The sequence below is a fragment of the Canis lupus genome, chromosome 32 (genome assembly GCF_011100685.1).
Source record: "Canis lupus familiaris isolate Mischka breed German Shepherd chromosome 32, alternate assembly UU_Cfam_GSD_1.0, whole genome shotgun sequence".
In the NCBI taxonomy this organism is placed as follows: domain Eukaryota; kingdom Metazoa; phylum Chordata; class Mammalia; order Carnivora; family Canidae; genus Canis; species Canis lupus.
The window spans coordinates 13,018,283-13,036,532 of record NC_049253.1 but is presented as its reverse complement, the minus strand read 5'-3'; the positions used below and the strand labels follow the sequence as shown (position 1 = coordinate 13,036,532).

Genomic DNA, 18,250 nt, shown 5'->3' with positions numbered 1-18,250 from the left:
AAAACTCATGATGGACTCTTGGATTAAAAGTTTTCCTTTATACTAATCTAATTTTTAATTTATGATAGTTGATTGTGTTTATCCACATGGCAGTTGGGATCTAGTGTTTATCCATATGGCAGTTGGGATCTTCCTATAGATTTACAGATTAGGTTTAACAATAGCTTATACTTTCAAAGAAGGCCTCTTAAGAATGGCTATGTGGAATTTTTTTTTTTTGGAAAGCTGATATTAAGAAAATAGAAAAAGTTTTTAGACATGACAAAGTTTTTTTGAAAACAGTTCTTATTCTAATAGGAAAAAAGGATACTGGCTTATATTAGAAGATAAGCCTCTTCTGATAAAATTTCATCATCTAATATCATCATGTATCAGGAGCCCTAATGAGCCTTGTGGTACATTTTCCTTTGATCTGTGATATTTGGGACCAGAATTTCAGCAACAAATCATTTATCAACTTGTGTTTATACTAGACAACTGAGAACAGTAAACCCATACTGTGTCTTAGCCACTGGCCATATTATACACATAGTATACTATGCTCTGAAAAGAATGTATACAATAAAAACTCAGATTCAAAACAGTTGGGGCTATGATGGATCATAGCCAAGTTCCAGCCTCTGTAGGTCAAGTGGGAGGGCAACTATGGTTAGTTTGTTAATCAGCCACAGACATTCCTGTGGTAAGGAGTAATTAATTAAATGGTGGGCCGTGGAGGGCAGGGTGGGTACGTAGAATAACACATACTGAGAAAAGATAACTTTCATCTTGTGACAGGTCATGAATATAAGGTGCCAGAGATCACAAGATTCAGATGATGACTTGGCAGTTTTTCCTGAAAATTGGAAATGTGTTCCCTCTGTCTTTTTAAAAACTGCTTGTACACATAATACATCTAGTAAAGATGTTTAAAAAACAAAGTCTGGTTAGGTGTTTTAAGGCTCCCACGGTGCTTTTTACTTCACAAATCCTTTGAAAAGTTATGAGAACAGGGACTCTACAGGGCAAGTTTTAGCTGGGTGGTCTTTTAAAGTAAGTTATCCTCCATCATTTAACAAATGTTATATGGAAGACTTTTCACTGTTACTTGTAGGTCTCATATTATGTCTAGTGTGTTCAAGCCACATTAATATCTAAAATGTTTCCTTATAATCTGATATAAACCCAAAACATTTGCTGACAAGAAGGCAAAGAATAAGCCAGGAAGAAAGCCAACTTTAACCATAGCCAGTGCTTATGGGTCTAAAATGACCAAGAAAGAATTCCTTGCATATTTGGAACTCATAAAAGAGATTCACTTCCCATTCTTTACCAAAATGCTTAAGGCACAATTATAAAGAGGCCTAATATATTTTCTGACAGGTAAGAGATCTCATACAAAGAGGTTTAAAAGTATTATATTAATCTGAAGACTAGGTAGATACTATCTGGAGCTAGTGAAGTTTACTGTGGGGACAACATATGCTGAATTGGCTCAAAGTGTTTTCAGAGTCACCTAGTCCCCTCTGAGCACTCTTGCCAAGGGATGACAATGTGGAAGCCTTACATTACTGTAGTACAGACCGACTTTCAACCTAACATCCCAAACCAAATAACACTGGCTTCCAGAGGAGGGTAAATAAACACAAATGGACGGTCATTTTTTTTAGAAAAATAGCTGCAACGGCATGCTTTCCTTTTACGAATATGATTATTTGCAGTTGATAACATGCCATTTTATAATTTTAATTCTTACTTGGGTATGTAGAATGTATCAGGCACTCACACTCTTTAGTCCTAGAACCTCCACCAAAATCATCTCTTGTCTAGGTTTCTAAATCAACTGTTATTCGAAAATATATGTTTGGCTCTTTTCTATTTTTTTTTTGTTTTGTTTTGCATTGTTTTATTTTAAAGGAAAGAATAATAGCAATAATAGTACACAAGGCTGATTACTGTCACTGGCTCTTATGTTCTCAGATGAGTATTTCTTTTGATGACAAAAGAAAAGCACTAATTTTATGCCAAGAGTAAGGCATTTTAAGGGAAAGACAAGATGTTCCTCATATTTTCTAAAGGGTTGACAAGACAGTGTGAAATGCAAAGATTTCATTAATTTCTTTCTTAGATAACCTTTAGAATGTGGTACACTGGCAGGGATGAAATTCTTGTGGTCTTATAACTACAAAATATAATCTGGATAGGGTAATTATAAAGTCTTACACATTTCAGTGACTAATACAACAATACAATATTTAGTGTTTTTCTAAAAGACTTAGTAAAGGTAGAGAAACACCAGCTGGAGTTTCATTTTGTTCTGGTCCATGTTGTTGGCCATTTTCCAGTCTGATAGCTATCACTAGCTCTAGAGTTGGATCTTACTACATTCTTTCCCCACAGGGGAGAAAAAAAAGTAACCCCATAACACATTAAAGCATGCTACCGTGCTGTTAACATTCTCCTTAAACATTGTAATTTACTTCTAGGAAAGATGTCAGTGCATGATGGTATTTTGTCCAGCAGAGATACGAGACTTGGACCTTATGTTGGGAGTGGGGTAGTGTAATGGTATCAAAACACAAAATGTATGCATACATTTCTCCTCAGGTAATATTTGATTAATGTTAAAAATAAAAATTTCCTTTAATCTGAGTAATCTGCTCAAGGATATAACAATGATTCTTCTCATGGGTTCATTTAATCCATAATTTGGATGGTGGATTTATCTCTGCCTCTCCCTACTGATCTGAATATACACAGATTTATACACAGGCTGTCTGAGATTAATTCAGCACCTTTCAGTTTTGTAAGGGATGTCTTTTATGGTGCTTTCTGTACAGATCATGCTGGCATGTTTTCCTTCTATGCCCAGGAATCTAATTCTGGCTTACCAATCAAAGTGCAGTTTCTCATGTGAGTTTTAAAAAGATGATTATCTCTGCAGTGAGACAAGAATGATATCTTGCCATCTTTTTCATTTCAAATGTTACATGAAGCCTGAATTGACTTTACCCTTCTTTTGATACAGAAGTCTTCCTACTCCTATTAACCCTACTAACTATGCAGTCTGCATTTGTTTGATTTGTCAAGTTAAACTCAGTCACACAGCAGCAAGGATCAGCACAAAATCTGACCCATTCTTTGGAGCAGCAGTACACAGTTCAGAGACTCAGGACTCCTCTTCAATTATCTGAGAACACCTGACATTCCTTGATGCTGACATGACATTGTTCTCAGAATATGTGGATGTGCTTAATTATGTAATAGCTCACTGCTTAATTTAACCTATAGCATAAGGTGAATTAAAGATGACCTGACAAGTGAGATTGAGTAGGACTTAGAAGGAGAAGCCCTATGTGGTACCCTAATTACACTAAGATCTTGTAGTCCTCTTTTTTTGCCTTGTTCAGGGGAAAAGCGATGTTTTAGCTAGGTTAGAAATGGCAGATTCTAAAAGTTTCCTGGTGTATTTAATGCGGAAGCTAGGCCGAATACAAAAGCCCTATGAAGTAGTAAGTACAAAGAAACCAATAAATCGTTAATCAATTGTAATTACAGGAAATCGTGAATACATACATAAAACAGGATCATATATTTTCCAATTTTTGTCAGGTACACAAATAAGCTGTAATTCTCAGATCTGTTTTGCCCTCTCCTATGTCATTTTAGACAACATATTCAATACACTTGGCCATTATAGAGTAAATTCTTCATATCTGTATTACAAAAGACACTCTGGTCCTAATTCATATGTCAAATGGGTGATTTTAATACTGTTACACACTAGGTAAGAGGCTCATTTTTTTTTCTTTCTTGCAGTTGCTCAATGATATTTTGCTACATGTTGAATTAAATATTGAGAGCCATTTTATTTTATTGAGATATAATCTATTCCATTTAATATTTTTATTTGTTGGATTTCCAGTTTAGTTCTTTTACTAGGTCTTAAAAGAAGATGTAAAACCAGAAGAATTACAATCAGTACCTACTGTTTTGTAAGTAAGAAATTTCCTAGTCCAAATATGGGTTTGACATAAAAATCATAAACTTTTGCAAAGATAATTTGTAACTGTACTAACTAGAATTGGTACTTCTGCTTTCTTTTCACAGTGTTCAACCATGGCTTCCTTACTCTTTTCAAAATAGGACCCTGCCAGCTTCAGTGCACTGATTTTAACTTAGAAGAAAACCTGTTAGTTGCTTGGAAATCACTGTGTTTTGTTTGTTTTCTTTTTTTAATACTCACAGGGGAAGAAGATATGAGAGCTCTTATGAAAGAGTCTCTACTACTGTTTGACCAAAAATTGTAGGGCTCAGATGAACTGTGTAAAGTAGGGAAGTCTGAACATACCCAAACCTAGAACTTTTTAAAAATTGCTATTTTAACCATTTTTAGGTACAATTCAATTCAATTCAATGTGTACATTCACAATGGTATACAACTGTCACCACTAGTTATTTCCAAAATTTCTTATCATCTCAAATAGAAACGCTGTACTCATGAAGAAAAACTCAGATTCTCCCCTCTCTCAGCCCTTAATAACACTAATTTACTTTCTGTTTCCATGAATTTGCCTATAACAGATAGTTCATTTAAGTGGAATCACAGAATATTTGTCCTTTTGTGTTTGGTTTATTTCAATTTAGCATGAGCTTTTTAAGGTTCATCCACACTGCAGTATGCATCAGAACTTCATTCCTTTTTATGGCTGAATAATATTACACTGTATGTATATTCTATATTCTGTTTATTCATTCATCTGTTGATAGACACTTGGGTTGTTTCCACCTTTTGGCATTCTGATTAGTGCTATAAACACTGGCATACAAGTATGTATCTGTTTGAGTTAGTGTTTTCTATTCTTTTGGGTATTTACATAAGGGTGGAATTGCTGGTCATAATGTAATACTACATTTATGTTTTGAAGGAATTGCCAAACTGTTAAACTGATTTCTACAGAAGTTGCATCATTTTACATTCCTACCAGCCTTGAGCCAGAATTTCTTTCCAAATTTTCCATATCCTTGCCAACGGTTAGGTGTGAAGTAGTATTCCATTGTGGTTTTGATTTATATTTCAGTAAAGACTAATGATGTCAAGTATCTTTTCATGTGCTTATTGCCCATTTGCATGTTTTCTTCATACCCTAGAGCCAAAGGGATTAGGAGCTGGAAAGAGAGTAGTTAGAGAAGGCTTTCTGGGGAGAAGTGTTAACCTTCAGTAGAGGAATTCAGCAAACCTGAGATGATTTTTTTTTTTTTTTTTTTTTTTTACCTGAGATGATTTTTGAGGGAAGAATACAAGAGGATAAATACCCTTGACTCTTTCCCTCCCATAACTTGTCACAACTTCCCATTAGCTCAATAGCTGGAAGCCAGAGAACATGGAAGCCAGAGAGAAGCCTCCTAAGGCAGAGAGAAGAATGAAGAAGTGTGGAAAATGAATCTAGAATGAAAGGTGGAACAAATGGAAGCTACCTACTACCACGAATACACAGAATTCCGGTAAATAGACTTTAAACTGAGATGCTTCCAACTTATGTGGTGGTGGTGGGGAAGCATTAGTAAAGTCATACAGATCTGTACAGCAGATAAACAGCATAAGCAAATATCTGAAGTTTTTAACCCTATAGTGAGAAAAATTATGAAAATACATCTCTAAATAAATATTCCTTTTTAAAAAAGATTTTATTTATTTATTCATGAGAGATAGAGGCAGAGATGTAGGCAGAGGGAGAAGCAGGCTCCCCATAGGGAGCCAAATATGGAACTTGATCCCGGGACCCAGGATCATGACCTGAGCCAAAGGCAGATGCTCAAATACTGAGCCACTCAGGTGCTCCCAAATACTAAATTCTTTTCTCAAAAATAATTTCCTGATGTTGGATTGAAGCATGAATAGTTGAGCATACAATTTGTTTGTTGTCTACAAGTACTAATGACCATGCGGTTTGAAGAAGGAGGAATTATTCATAAGTTTCTGATAAGGAAGACATTGGCTAATTTATTCATGTGATGGCTCTTCATTTATCATTATTATCATATATTGTTATTATTTCATCCAAATAGTCATGCTTCCAGATTTTCTTCATATTTTGAACTTTTAAATTTGCACTATGATATAGCATTTCATAGTGTTTTATAGCATATAACAAATGACAAATGCTTTATAACTGATTATTTAATGAAATAAATTAGTTATCTACATATTTTTATATATGTTTTAAACTTTATGGTAAAGTTAGAACACAATTCTAGATATTAGTACAATGAGTAGGATGCTTTAAAGCATTCAGCATATTTAAGAAAATTAAATCATACAGAGTCTACTTCTTAGATAACCATCTTTCAAATGGTGAATGCTTTATAAAAATAGAGCCTTAAGCTTGTCAGCCTAAAGAGCATGGAAGTTTATTTCAGGTCTTGGTTTCATATACTAGGAAGAACTATTGTGATTAGTTAGAAGTCAGAATAAGTCTATTTAAAAACAAACATACAGAAAACAGGACCAATAGCAGCATCAGACTCAAAAGCCTTAAGAACTTACTAAGAGGGTGGCCATAATGGAGTCATAATGGAGTTGTGTTTCAAACCTGGCTCTGAAACAGGCAAATTAAACTTTAAGTCTAAGGTTTACTCATATGTAAAATGCATAGAATGCCTCCCTCATAGAAGAATGTTGTGTAGAATGAAATGAGATGACATATGAAAAGTACTTGCTACTTACAAAGACAGTCAATAACTATCATTGCAAGGACTTCTCCCTAAGGTTGTCTATCACTTGGAACCCAGAAATACGTGCTTTTCAATAGTATTTCTGTGGCTTGAATGTATTGATATGCATTGTAATTGAAAATTTATATTTTTCATTGGAATGCTATGGCAGTACAGATTAATGCAGCAGTAGGATTATGGTAGTAATAAAATAAGAATGGCAATTATTATTGTCTAACAATTTACATTAAAACAATTTAGATATCATGACTTTACTTTTAAAATGTTCTCATTTACTTAAAATTGCACATTTGTCATTTAGTATACTTTCTCTGAAATAGGTGTATTTAAATTGTTCCCTGTCAGATGCCTGAAATAATTATATAAAACATGAGTGAGTGATATATGTCATAACTAATAACCACTCAGATACTTCTTTAGTATGTTCAATTAAGGTTCCTCATCAGGGATGACCATCATTTAGTGTCAAAAACCATTGTTACCATTAGCCCCGTACTTCTGAGATAAGGATTATTGGATGCTTAAAATGGTCTAGGACCAAAAGGTTTAAAGTTTTCATCTCACTACATTTCTAGATTATTCAGTATATATAGACATTAAGGAATGCACATGTTAGAGTGGAATATTTTATCTCCACCGCTGAATTCTTTGAGAAGTTTTTCTAGGTGTATTTCTAACTTTCTTTTTGTCCCTCTCTTCACTCTGCCCAGGGTAGTGGAGGAGTGATTTACTTGATTGGTAAATTTGGGAAGGCTCCGCCTTACCTTTCTTCATTCTGGAAATAAGCTACCTGCAGGAACAAACTACTTCTATTACTTTTCCAGGAACAGATTCGTCCCTCCTTTAGAAAAAGGGTTTATCCTGGTTCAGTGTTGCCTGTATCTGGATTATGTTCACCAGTTCTGGGGGATTTGTGAGCAAGCCCATTTGGCTCTCATATTAAATTATATTTTCCAACTTGTCTTTTATAAAAAAAAAATAAGTGATATTTTTGACCTCCATATGCTACTCCTTGTTTTATTTTCAATTCACTTAGAACATAGGGAAGAGGGAAACATTTTATTTTTTCATATTCTCGTATATGAAAATTGATATCCTTCCTGAATTCTCTATCATCAAAAAGTTTTGAGCCTACAGTAAATAAAATCTCCAAATCCAATAAATTCCATCATGATAAGCTTTCAGAGAACCCAGCCAAGCCCCAGTGTGCTTTTCCCATGGAAAGAATAGAAGCTATTTCTATGCAATTTCAGAAAGAAGTTCAAAAACAAAAACAAAAATGAAACACCATAGCTTATCATTTGGATCTAAGTTTACTACTGATCTTGATGTTGCACACCGAGAAAAAAGCATTAATTCTTTTACTTGGAAAAGGTGAATAAGCTTTTCAGTGTAAGAATATAGTCAGATCTTGAAAGCTCGTTTGATTTGTGGCTAATTCCTGTGGAAATATACTCTTCCGGGTATCATTATGATGTAGGAATGAGTTAGGGGCAGACGGGGCTAGGCAGGGAAAGATAAGGAAAGGCCCCAGAGTCAGGTTCCTACCCAACCCAAGAGGTGAGACAGAAAAATCAGAAAAAAATGAACCTGGCTCCCTAGCTCTAAATGTTAGGAAGTATCCCTCCTTAATGGCTACTAAGTAATGGCTACAGAAGTCCCAGATATAGAGAAAGGATAGGAGGAGATATTAATCAGAAATAAGGGAACACCGTGTTTGTGCTCACCTTATTTATTTATTTATTTATAGACTTATTTACTTATTTATTTATGATAGACACACACCCAGAGAGAGAGAGAGAGAGAGAGAGAGAGAGAGAGAGAGAGAGAAAGAGGCAGAGACACTGGCAGAGGGAGAAGCAGGCTCCATGCCAGGAGTCTGACATGGGACTCGATCCCGGGACTCCAGGATCACGCCCTGGGCCAAAGGCAGGCACCAAACCGCTGAGCCACCCAGGGATCCCCTGTGCTCACCATATTTAAAAAAAAAAAAAAAAAATCTTGCTTGTTACAAGTCCACTATGTTTGTTCTAAATATCCACCCTGATGTTGACAAGAAATTTGCCAAGTTCCCTGGTCAGTTTCCTATAAAAGACAGACTGTAAATGCCCTCAGTGGCAACCCTATTGGGACCCTCTCACTTTTGAGAGCTTTCTCTGTATCTCTGCTTCATAAACTTCTATCACTTTGCTCATTTTCTGTTGTCCTCGAGATTCATTCTTCTACTCCCTAAGACAAGAACCAAGCTCTCCTAAAACAATTATGTGCATTGACATTTCTGCATACACTTACCTCTGCTGTGTGCTTTGCCACATGCCCCACGATGACAATGACCTTTCCTTTGAAGCTCTGGAGCACAGTAGTGAAAGGGCCCTGGGTAAGCTCTCCTTCTGCAGTGAAGGCAGCACTGAATGGAATGTTGATGCTGCCTGAAATATGACCCCGAATAAAACTGAGAAAGAAAGCTTAAGGAAAACATTTGTGTGTAGAAGTGAGTGTGTGAGGGAAACTCACAGAAGGAATTGATTCACAGAAGACAGTACATTGAAATAAATGTACAAACAAAACCAGATTTAAAAATTCCCTGAGCAGACAAAACTAGTTTAGTCATACAAGCAAACTTTAGTTTGACTTATTTTGCAAGACAAGTGAGGCCAACTTAACCTTGGTCACTTCTGGCTTATGCCTCTGAAAATCATAAAACTTAAATTGTTGCCCCAAATTGATGAGGTAACCCCTAATCAATTCCTTTTCATTTAAGAAAATTCTAATATTGTAACCAAAGTGAAAAATAAACAGTAACTGCCTCCACATTGTAAAAGCTGCTTTATAACAATATATCCTTGAACCTCATTTCACACTTTTGTTTGAGTGCTCCTGATTTGTAGACTTTTTGGTATGTGCACAATAAGCTTTTACTAATTACTACTTCAAAGACTTATTTATTTTACTTCTAGTTTTTAGTGTTTTATCCCCCCTGAACTTTTTTTTTAAAGATTTTATTTATTTATTCATGACAGACATACAGAGAGAGGCAGAGACATAGGCAGAGGGAGAAGCAGACTCCTCGAGGGAAGCCCAATGTGGGAGTCATGCCCTGAGCCCAAGGCAGATACTCAACCACTGAGCCACCCAGGCATCCTACCTACCACCCCTCCCCTTAAGAACTTTGACAGTTCTTAACGTCTTGAATGCTCTAGTGAGTATTTTATCTAAATGAAGTAAGGTACTGCTACAGAAAAAAAAGTTAAATATGAAAATGTAATGAAAAAAGGAAAGGAAGAAGATGAGTTGAAAACTGAAAGACTTCACTGATTAAACAAAGTATTGCAAAAGTGATCAGGATGCAGCAATCCCATGGGTTGCACAATATTCATGGCTTTCAGTTCATTATTATTACCATGATTATTTTACAGCTCTGAAGTAATATAGTCAATCACATATTCTCAGACCTAACTTGATACTATAAAACCTATCTACTTTAGGCAAGTGACTGCTAACCAGGACCCTCTTTAGAGTTGATTAGGTCATTAGCACTGGTTGGAAACACTTCTGTTGTCCATTTCTCAACTGAATTTAGCTGATATTTCTATTCTTTCCAATTTTATGCTCTCTAAAGGGGTAATGTATTATATTTGCACTTTAGAATCGTTCATATGACTTCACTGAGTATTACTTTTAATTTTGGAATTAAAAGCATGTATTAGTAACATCATATGGTGTTAAAAAATATGCCCCCAACTAAGGCATAGCATATTTCAAGAAGTGGCAGATGATGAAACGAGAGAGGTAGATTAAATAATAATTATGATTTTAGTCTTTCAACAATTCCTAAGGTATTTAAATTTATTTGAAATGTGAGATCCTGTTTAATGTTATTTATTATCTGTCAATAATACCTGTTCCTGCCAATAGATGCCATGATGTTTAACAAATTATGCTTCTTGGACTCTCCAGATTTACTACAGAAAATTTAAAAATAAAGGCCCATATATCATATATATATATATATATATATAGGGGGATATATATATCCCCCCAAAATAAAGTACAATTAAAAAGACAATTCTTCATATAGAGAGTGTATAGAGAGTGTATAGGCCCATATATATATATATATATAGGGGGATATATATATCCCCCCAAAATAAAGTACAATTAAAAAGACAATTCTTCATATAGAGAGTGTATAGAGGAAGGTTTTTTAAAAAAGATTTTTATTTATTTTAGAGAAATTGAGAGAGAGAGAGAGAATGCACAAGTGAGAGCGAGGGTCAGAGGGAGAGGGAGAAGCAGATTTCCCATTGAGCAGGGATCCTGAGGTGAGGCTGATCCTAGGACTCTGAGATCATGGTTAAGGTAGACACTTAACCAATTAAGCCACCCAGGTGCCCTGAGGAAGCCATTCTTAAATGTTATTATTAATCAAATAACTCTTCAAATAAACATAAAATAACTGTGAAAATTGTTCTAGAAGAGAGGGATAAGATACTCTGATAGGATATATCAACTTGGGGAGGGCAGCAAAGGTTTTCACTGAGAAAGCAAGTGACAGCTGAGTTAAAATTGGAAAAAATTAATAAAAGTTAATTAGACAAAGGGATGGAGTGGAGGTGGGACAGGGTAGTGGAAGGGATAAACATTTCAGGCAGAATACTAGGCTTATAGAAGTGTTAGGCACATGGCCCATAAAGAGAAACAAAGGCCAGTGCCAGCAGAATTTAGAGAACAAGTGTAGCATGAGGTAAGATGAGCTGAGAAATGAATTCAGAGGCCAGACCAAGCAGGGTCTTGTAGGTCATGTTGATAATATTAGTCTTTATCCTAGAACAATGAAAATAAAAAATTATTTTAAGCAGAGAATTTACAAATCACATTTGTACTTTGGCAACAATGTGAAGAAAGGCTATTATGTGAAAACTCGTTTATTATAAGAAGTCTAGGCAATCTGTCTTCCCTCCCTCAACAATCACTGACTGATGACCATGGAGGGGATATTTATATGCTCAATAGAGGCATTTCCCTTAGATGTCTCTTAAAAAATGGAAGAGCAATAGAATTTTAAAAAGTTATGCCACAAGCAACTAATATCCCTCCTCAAAACTCATTAGTCATCATTGTAGAAGGGGAAAATTATAATTACTTATTGACATGACAATTTCTCAATTGCCCCAGTTCGTAGGTTCATCTTTAGAATTCTACTTCTCTCTTTATGTTTCTCTGCCTCTCTTTCTCTCTCATTAATGGTGAGAGGAGAAATTGAGGCTCCCACTCTCAAGAATGATGGCAAAGATTGACCATATATCTTACATTTGAAATTTTCTACTCGGTTGCTGCTTCATCATTTTTTTTTGGCATTAGTAACAAAGGAAAGAACTATAAAAAGTTTTGAAAAATTAGAAAAGAGGTCAAGTAAACACTAGCATAGCATACCAGTGTACATTGTTTAATTACAGTCTTCTAGATTGGACAAATAATTTATGATTATGGGTGGATCACCTCTGGATCTTATCAGCACTAGTTTCTCAAACATTGACAATTACTGAATATTCTCAATTGCAGTTTTCATCAACAGTCAGGGCTTTCTTCTCAGCATATAATTACTCTGATAGTACTTTTATATTCAGGTAGAACATGTCTTAAAATGAAAAATTTGGATACCACAAACTAAGAACCTAACAACTCAAATGTTTTCCGCAAATGATTCTACATTTGCCAGTCTGAATCAGTTGCAAGAGAATTTGTGTTTATCAAACAGCCCTTATCAACTGTGAACATTTTTTTCTTTCCAGTGCTTTTATAGTAGCAAAAACTGTACAAATCTATCCTAGATATATTTGGGTTGTTTGCCCACCTCCCACTTTGTTTGAAAGAGCCTCAACTATTGTTCCCATGAAAGGGTGAGCCTAGATTATCATGTTTGTATCAGATGATCCTTCCACAATCATGGCTGAACAGACAGTAGAGAAGGGAAGGGTGAAGGTGAATATCTGATGCTGGCTGAGCCAATTAGTTTCTCTCCCTTGAAAATAAAAAATAAAAGACAAAAGACAATGCTTAAACTGTGTTAAGCTTTACAATGTAAGTTACACTTGAAAGCCTGCTATATATAATTTGTTCAGCTACATATTAGAAAATTAGTGACTCTAAAAATAATATTTATTTAACAAGATAAATTCTACAAATACTTGGCTTAAAAAAGTACTCATGTGTACCCAAATACCCAATATCTAAAATCTGTATCTAAATCATAGAGGACCATCTAGATGGTTTTATCAACTCATCACCAATTTCTTACGTGCTTTTAAAGATTTCAGTCCAAAATGCTTTTTAGTTACTAGACATAAGTCATAAACTTGTTACTATCCTAGGATTTTCTGTTGGTTGTGCTTTATAATTTGATTTTTAAAAATCTATATTAAATGTTAAAATGCTTGACAAAATATGATGGTAGCAGAGACTTTTTGGGAAAAAGAAAATTATAAACCAAAATGCATAAGTATTCCAAACCTTTTTAAAGCTATCTTAACATTTTTTTAAAAAGATTTATTTATTTATTTATTTATTTATTTATTTATTTATTTATTCATTCATTCATTCATTCATTCATTCATTCAGAGAGAGAGAAAGAGAGAGAGAGGCAGAGACACAGGCAGAGGGAGAAGCAGGCTCCATGCAGGAAGCTCGATGTGGGACTGGATTCTGGGTCTCTAGGATCAAACCCTGGGCTGCAGGCGGTGCTAAACCGCTGCGCCACCGAGGCTGCACCTATCTTAACATTTTGAAAGATAAGGTACAACAGAAATAAAAACTTTAAACCACACTCCACTATTCTTAGTTTAGTTCAATCAAAAAGTTCTAGAAAACATTTAAAAGTACTCATCCAAGAACTCACTTGTCATAAAACTAGTGCAAATAGGATTAGGTAAGCATGAATGCTCTTAGAGTAGTCAAACCTCTAAATATCTATCCTTAACTACATTACTGGCAAATAACAGAAGGAAATTGGCCTAATTACATATTAATACATTTACCATGAACATTACTTTTTTATTTAAGTAAGTTGAACAATGAAGAAAATTTTGATTTAAGGCTCTTGCTTCCTTGGTACTTAAGTTTCTCTACCTACATTAGAAATGTAGCTTTCTTTCTTTTCTTTTCTTTCTTTCTTTCTTTCTTTCTTTCTTTCTTTCTTTCTTTCTTTCTTTCTTTCTTCTCTCTCTCTTCTTTCTTTCTTTCCTTTTTTTTTTTAAGATTTTATTTATTTATTCATGACAGACACATAGAGAGAGGCAGAGACACAGGCAGAGGGAGAAGCAGGCTCCAGGCAGGGAGCTTGACGTGGGACTCGATCCCAGGTCTCCAGGATCGTACCCTGGGCTGAAGGCAGCGCCAAACCGCTGGGCCATTGGGGCTGCCCGAAATGTAGGTTTCTTATGTGAAACCTATATCATAATGATGAAGCAAAACTCTGTTATGCAATTTCTAAACATGTGAGAGGCTGCCAGATTATATTGTAAAGGTAGGTAGTTGAATACTTTTCTTTACCTTCTGAGTCCTCCATAATCATAATAAAATATTAAGTATCTGAAAACTGAGTGAAGGACAGATTTCGTATATTTTGTGTTAATTAGACAGAATAAGAGTGTGATAGAAGGCAGTTTCTGACATATAGTTACTAATTAGTAGTGGGCAAAATATGGCAAGGAGAGCAAAATGTTAGAGAACACATCTGAGATAAGCACTTTCTCCATGCTTTAAGAACTTCAGTTTGACTTCATTGTACTGCAGTGGAAGACAAGTGTGTATGGGTTCTTAATACTAAGGCAGTATTAGAAATCAGCATGCAACAATACATATTTGAGGATTACAAGTGTCACTTCACTGCTTTCCTCATATTCTAGACAAAAATTTGGATACTCTACATTTGCCTTTTGTATTTAAAAAAGCCATTGTTTGTCAGCATAAACACAGATATGGGGTAAGCAATAACCACACTTGAAGTTCTGTAGTGAGTACTCTACCCAACAGCCAGACACTCTGCTATTTTAGAAACTAAGAACTTAAAAAGTTTCATCTTCAAAGTACTTAGTTTAGAATCTAGAAGCCAAAGTATTTATGTGGTAATTGCCTCCAATCATATATACATCTTTATAGTGTAACAATGTCCATTACAATTTTCAGATTGGTTTTGACAAAAGTGGCAGTGGCTCTCATAAACAGTAACTTTTTAACCTTTCAGTGTTCATAAAACATTTTTAGTGTTAGGATTTTTGATGACATTCTTGAAAGAATTAAAAGATAAAGTACGTGATTAAAGAAATCATTAGTAATTACAATGAAACCTCTACTATAGAACAATAGTAGCTATAAAAATAGTATAGCAGGCACCTAGTCAGGTATTTGAATCAAGTTGTTTATTACACTGTGCAGGCACCTAGTCAGGTATTTGAATCAGGTGTTTATTACACTGATTGCGCTCTGTGATATATTCCAGTAAACGTGATTTTTCATTGGCAACTGGTGACCTTGCAGTAAGCTGTTCCTTTCTCCAAAACACAGCATTCAACTCAACATTCCATTTGGTAGACATTACCAAAAAAACATTCGAGTGTGTACTTATAATAAACATAAATTTTCACATTAAACAAAATCTGGTATTCCAATGTATAAATAAGTCAGAACAAGTATTTTAAAACATGTGTGAGAAAAGACTTGGATTATTAGAATAGTATAAACAGATAAGGATGACATGCATCATCTTTTAGGTTTCTAAGATATGAAGACCTTCCTATATTTATAAGTCAGTCTATATAACAAATATTACAAGTAGATGCACCATAAAATATCCCTCTGAGAATAATATAGGTATATTAAATAGGTAAATGTTCATAATCTAGAAAGATTGTTCACTTCACAAAAGGATTTAATAATGGCTTTAAAATATCTAACAGCTCAAAATTTAACCCAGAAACAATCTCATATTTTTCTAAACACTAAAAGGCCACAGCATTTTTGCTGGGTACCACACTTAGTGACTTCATACCTCTATAAACGAAACACACCAGCATTTCATCAAACCACTTTGTTGGCTTTGTTTGGTTGCTATGCTAACTAATTATAATTAGTGTTATAGAGTCCAAAGTAAAGGCTATACCTTTAATATAACAATAGCCAAAAGAGAATATGGAATTAAGCCCATAGTTTCCTCATATAGAGTGTAATTAAATAGCATTAATCAATAGAAAATTGTATCTTTAGAGATCACCATTTCTCCTTGCTAAATCTGTTGCTGCTTTCTTTGAATGACATCACCATCCACCAAATCAGTTTAAACTTCATCAGTGGCAACATCCAACATTTTAAAGCACTAATAAATCTCATCTTCCTATCTCTGTTCCCATGACTAACTGCCTATTTCAGATACTTACTCCCTTGAGCACAGACTATTATGGTAGCTTTTTGTTTTCTTCAACTCTTATCGTTTCCCTTGGAAATCCATTCTCTTCACAATACTGTTAAATTAAAATTTAAAAAACAAACTTCTGATTATCATATCCTTGTTAAGAAACCTTTCATGGTTGCCTATAAGACAAAGCCCAAATGTCTCAGGTGAGTCCACATGAATAAGACCTAACTACTTCACTTCCAACCACATCAGTCACACACTGTTTCCAGTATATGTCCTGCTTAGCTCCTGCAGCTTTCTCTGCCTAAATTTTTTTTCTCCATTTTTTGAGTGTTCAAACAATATCCATCCTTCAAGTGTTTCCTCCATGAAAACTTGCCTTCCCAAAGTATCTGTACATCTCCCATGACAGCAGTTTGATCTTTTTTTTTTAAAGATTTTTTTATTTTATTTATTCATAGAGACAGAGAGAGAGAGAGAGTGAGGCAGAGACACAGAGGGAGAAGCAGGCACCACACAGAGAGCCCGATGTGGGACTCGATCCCCAGTCTCCAGGATCACGCCCTGGGCTGCAGGCGGCGCTAAACCGCTGCACCACCGGGGCTGCCCAGCAGTTTGATCTTATATAAAACATCCTAATGCTAATATACTTGACTTCCATCAAGACTTAAAACAATTTATAGGATCTGTATTTATCTCATCTATGGAACTCTCATAATGCTTTATTTAATACAGTGCTTAGAATACATGTATATTTGCTGAGTAAATGAATTTCAGAATTGTGTCAAACCTAGAATAACTTGTATAAGCACAAATATGTTAAGTATCTCATAGCCTTCCTAGCTAGTGGCACCACCACCTATCAACACTTGTAAGTGCCATGATACAGAATTACCTTTTTTAATACATAGAAAGAGAAAAGGGAAAGAAATAGCACTAAAATGTATTTCTCTGGATTTTCTCCAGCATAGATATTGACCCAAAGGGTTTACTAAAACTGATTTATTTTAGGGCAAAGCTAAAGATTTCCCCCTTTGTGACTACAAATATGGAGAAATGTTTATGCATATCAAAGGATTCCATCCTTCTGGTCTTGCCTGTTCCTTACCTCCACTCTCATCTTCTTCCACATGCATAAATCCCTACAAGATAGAAATGTGAGCATGCTACTTCTCTGATCAAAATTCTTTAATACTTTCTCATAGTCTTTGGAATAAAACTCAAATTTCTTAGCATGTTATGCAACATTCTCCATGAAGCTACCTTTGCCTACTTTGGTGTCATTTCCTACTCTCATGTTTTCCAGCCACGCATATCCAGAGTACTTGTAATTTCCTGAATGTGTCTTCTCACCCTCTCTGTGCATGCATACAGTATTTTTTTTTTTTCAGTCTAAAATGTCCTTTTCCTCTTCATTTCTGGGGTAATTACTATACGTCTCCCAAGACCTGCCTCAGATCACCTAGCTTGGGTGATCATCCTTATATTCCCATGGCCTTCTGGGTGTGTCTCAAACAGAAACCATTTCACATTGAATTGGAATTATCTATTTAATGTGTCTCTCTTAGCCATAAAATTGTGAACTCCTGGTCAGCAGGGGTTCTGACTTAACTCTGTTTCCCCACTGCCCTCAGATAGGATTGGCGGACTGATTGAATGAGACTATATGGCACTCAGGAACTAGGGCTGTGGATGAGTCTCAGAACAAATAGGGGCTCTTCAACAGTTAATGTACCTTAATTCAGCTCTGAACACAAGTATCTAAATTACTTTGAAGAAATTTTTAGAAACTAATTCTTTAGGACACAGAGACAAGAGCAACACTAGCATTTACTAAGAATGAATAATGTGGTATAATAATAAAAACAACGGAGTTTATGTGTTTTTCAAATTAAAAAATTTAATCCTGAGGTTGTCTTTCCAAAGCTTCTGATATTAAAAAAAGTAAGTGCTTTATAAATAAAGCTGCAAAAACCTCAGCCTTCAATTCAAGGATATGAGAATAATATTCCTTCAAAGTACCTCTGTTTATAGATAGTATCAGTTGGTCCCACATTTACATGACTAAGACCACTCTTAATATGAACTTCAGAAAATTTGAAACTCTATTTAGAACCATTAAAGAAA

The 18,250-nt window shown here is 35.0% G+C and overlaps 1 protein-coding gene and 1 long non-coding RNA gene across 6 annotated transcripts in view; one reads left to right on the top strand and one right to left on the bottom strand.

Annotated features, from left to right (window-relative positions):
- TBCK (TBC1 domain containing kinase) overlaps positions 1-18,250 on the bottom strand; it is a 222,984-nt gene that overhangs the window by 13,073 nt on the left and 191,661 nt on the right. For all 5 annotated transcript variants that reach the window (XM_038581969.1, XM_038581968.1, XM_038581970.1 and 2 more), the window contains one exon: positions 9,007-9,166. In XM_038581969.1, the coding sequence (XP_038437897.1) occupies positions 9,007-9,166 (160 nt within the window). The remainder of the gene's footprint in view (positions 1-9,006; positions 9,167-18,250) is intronic.
- Positions 1-18,250, top strand: part of LOC102156669 — a 53,742-nt gene that overhangs the window by 11,216 nt on the left and 24,276 nt on the right. Inside the window, exon 2 of the long non-coding RNA XR_005382728.1 lies at positions 5,340-5,484. This is a non-coding gene — a long non-coding RNA (uncharacterized LOC102156669). The remainder of the gene's footprint in view (positions 1-5,339; positions 5,485-18,250) is intronic.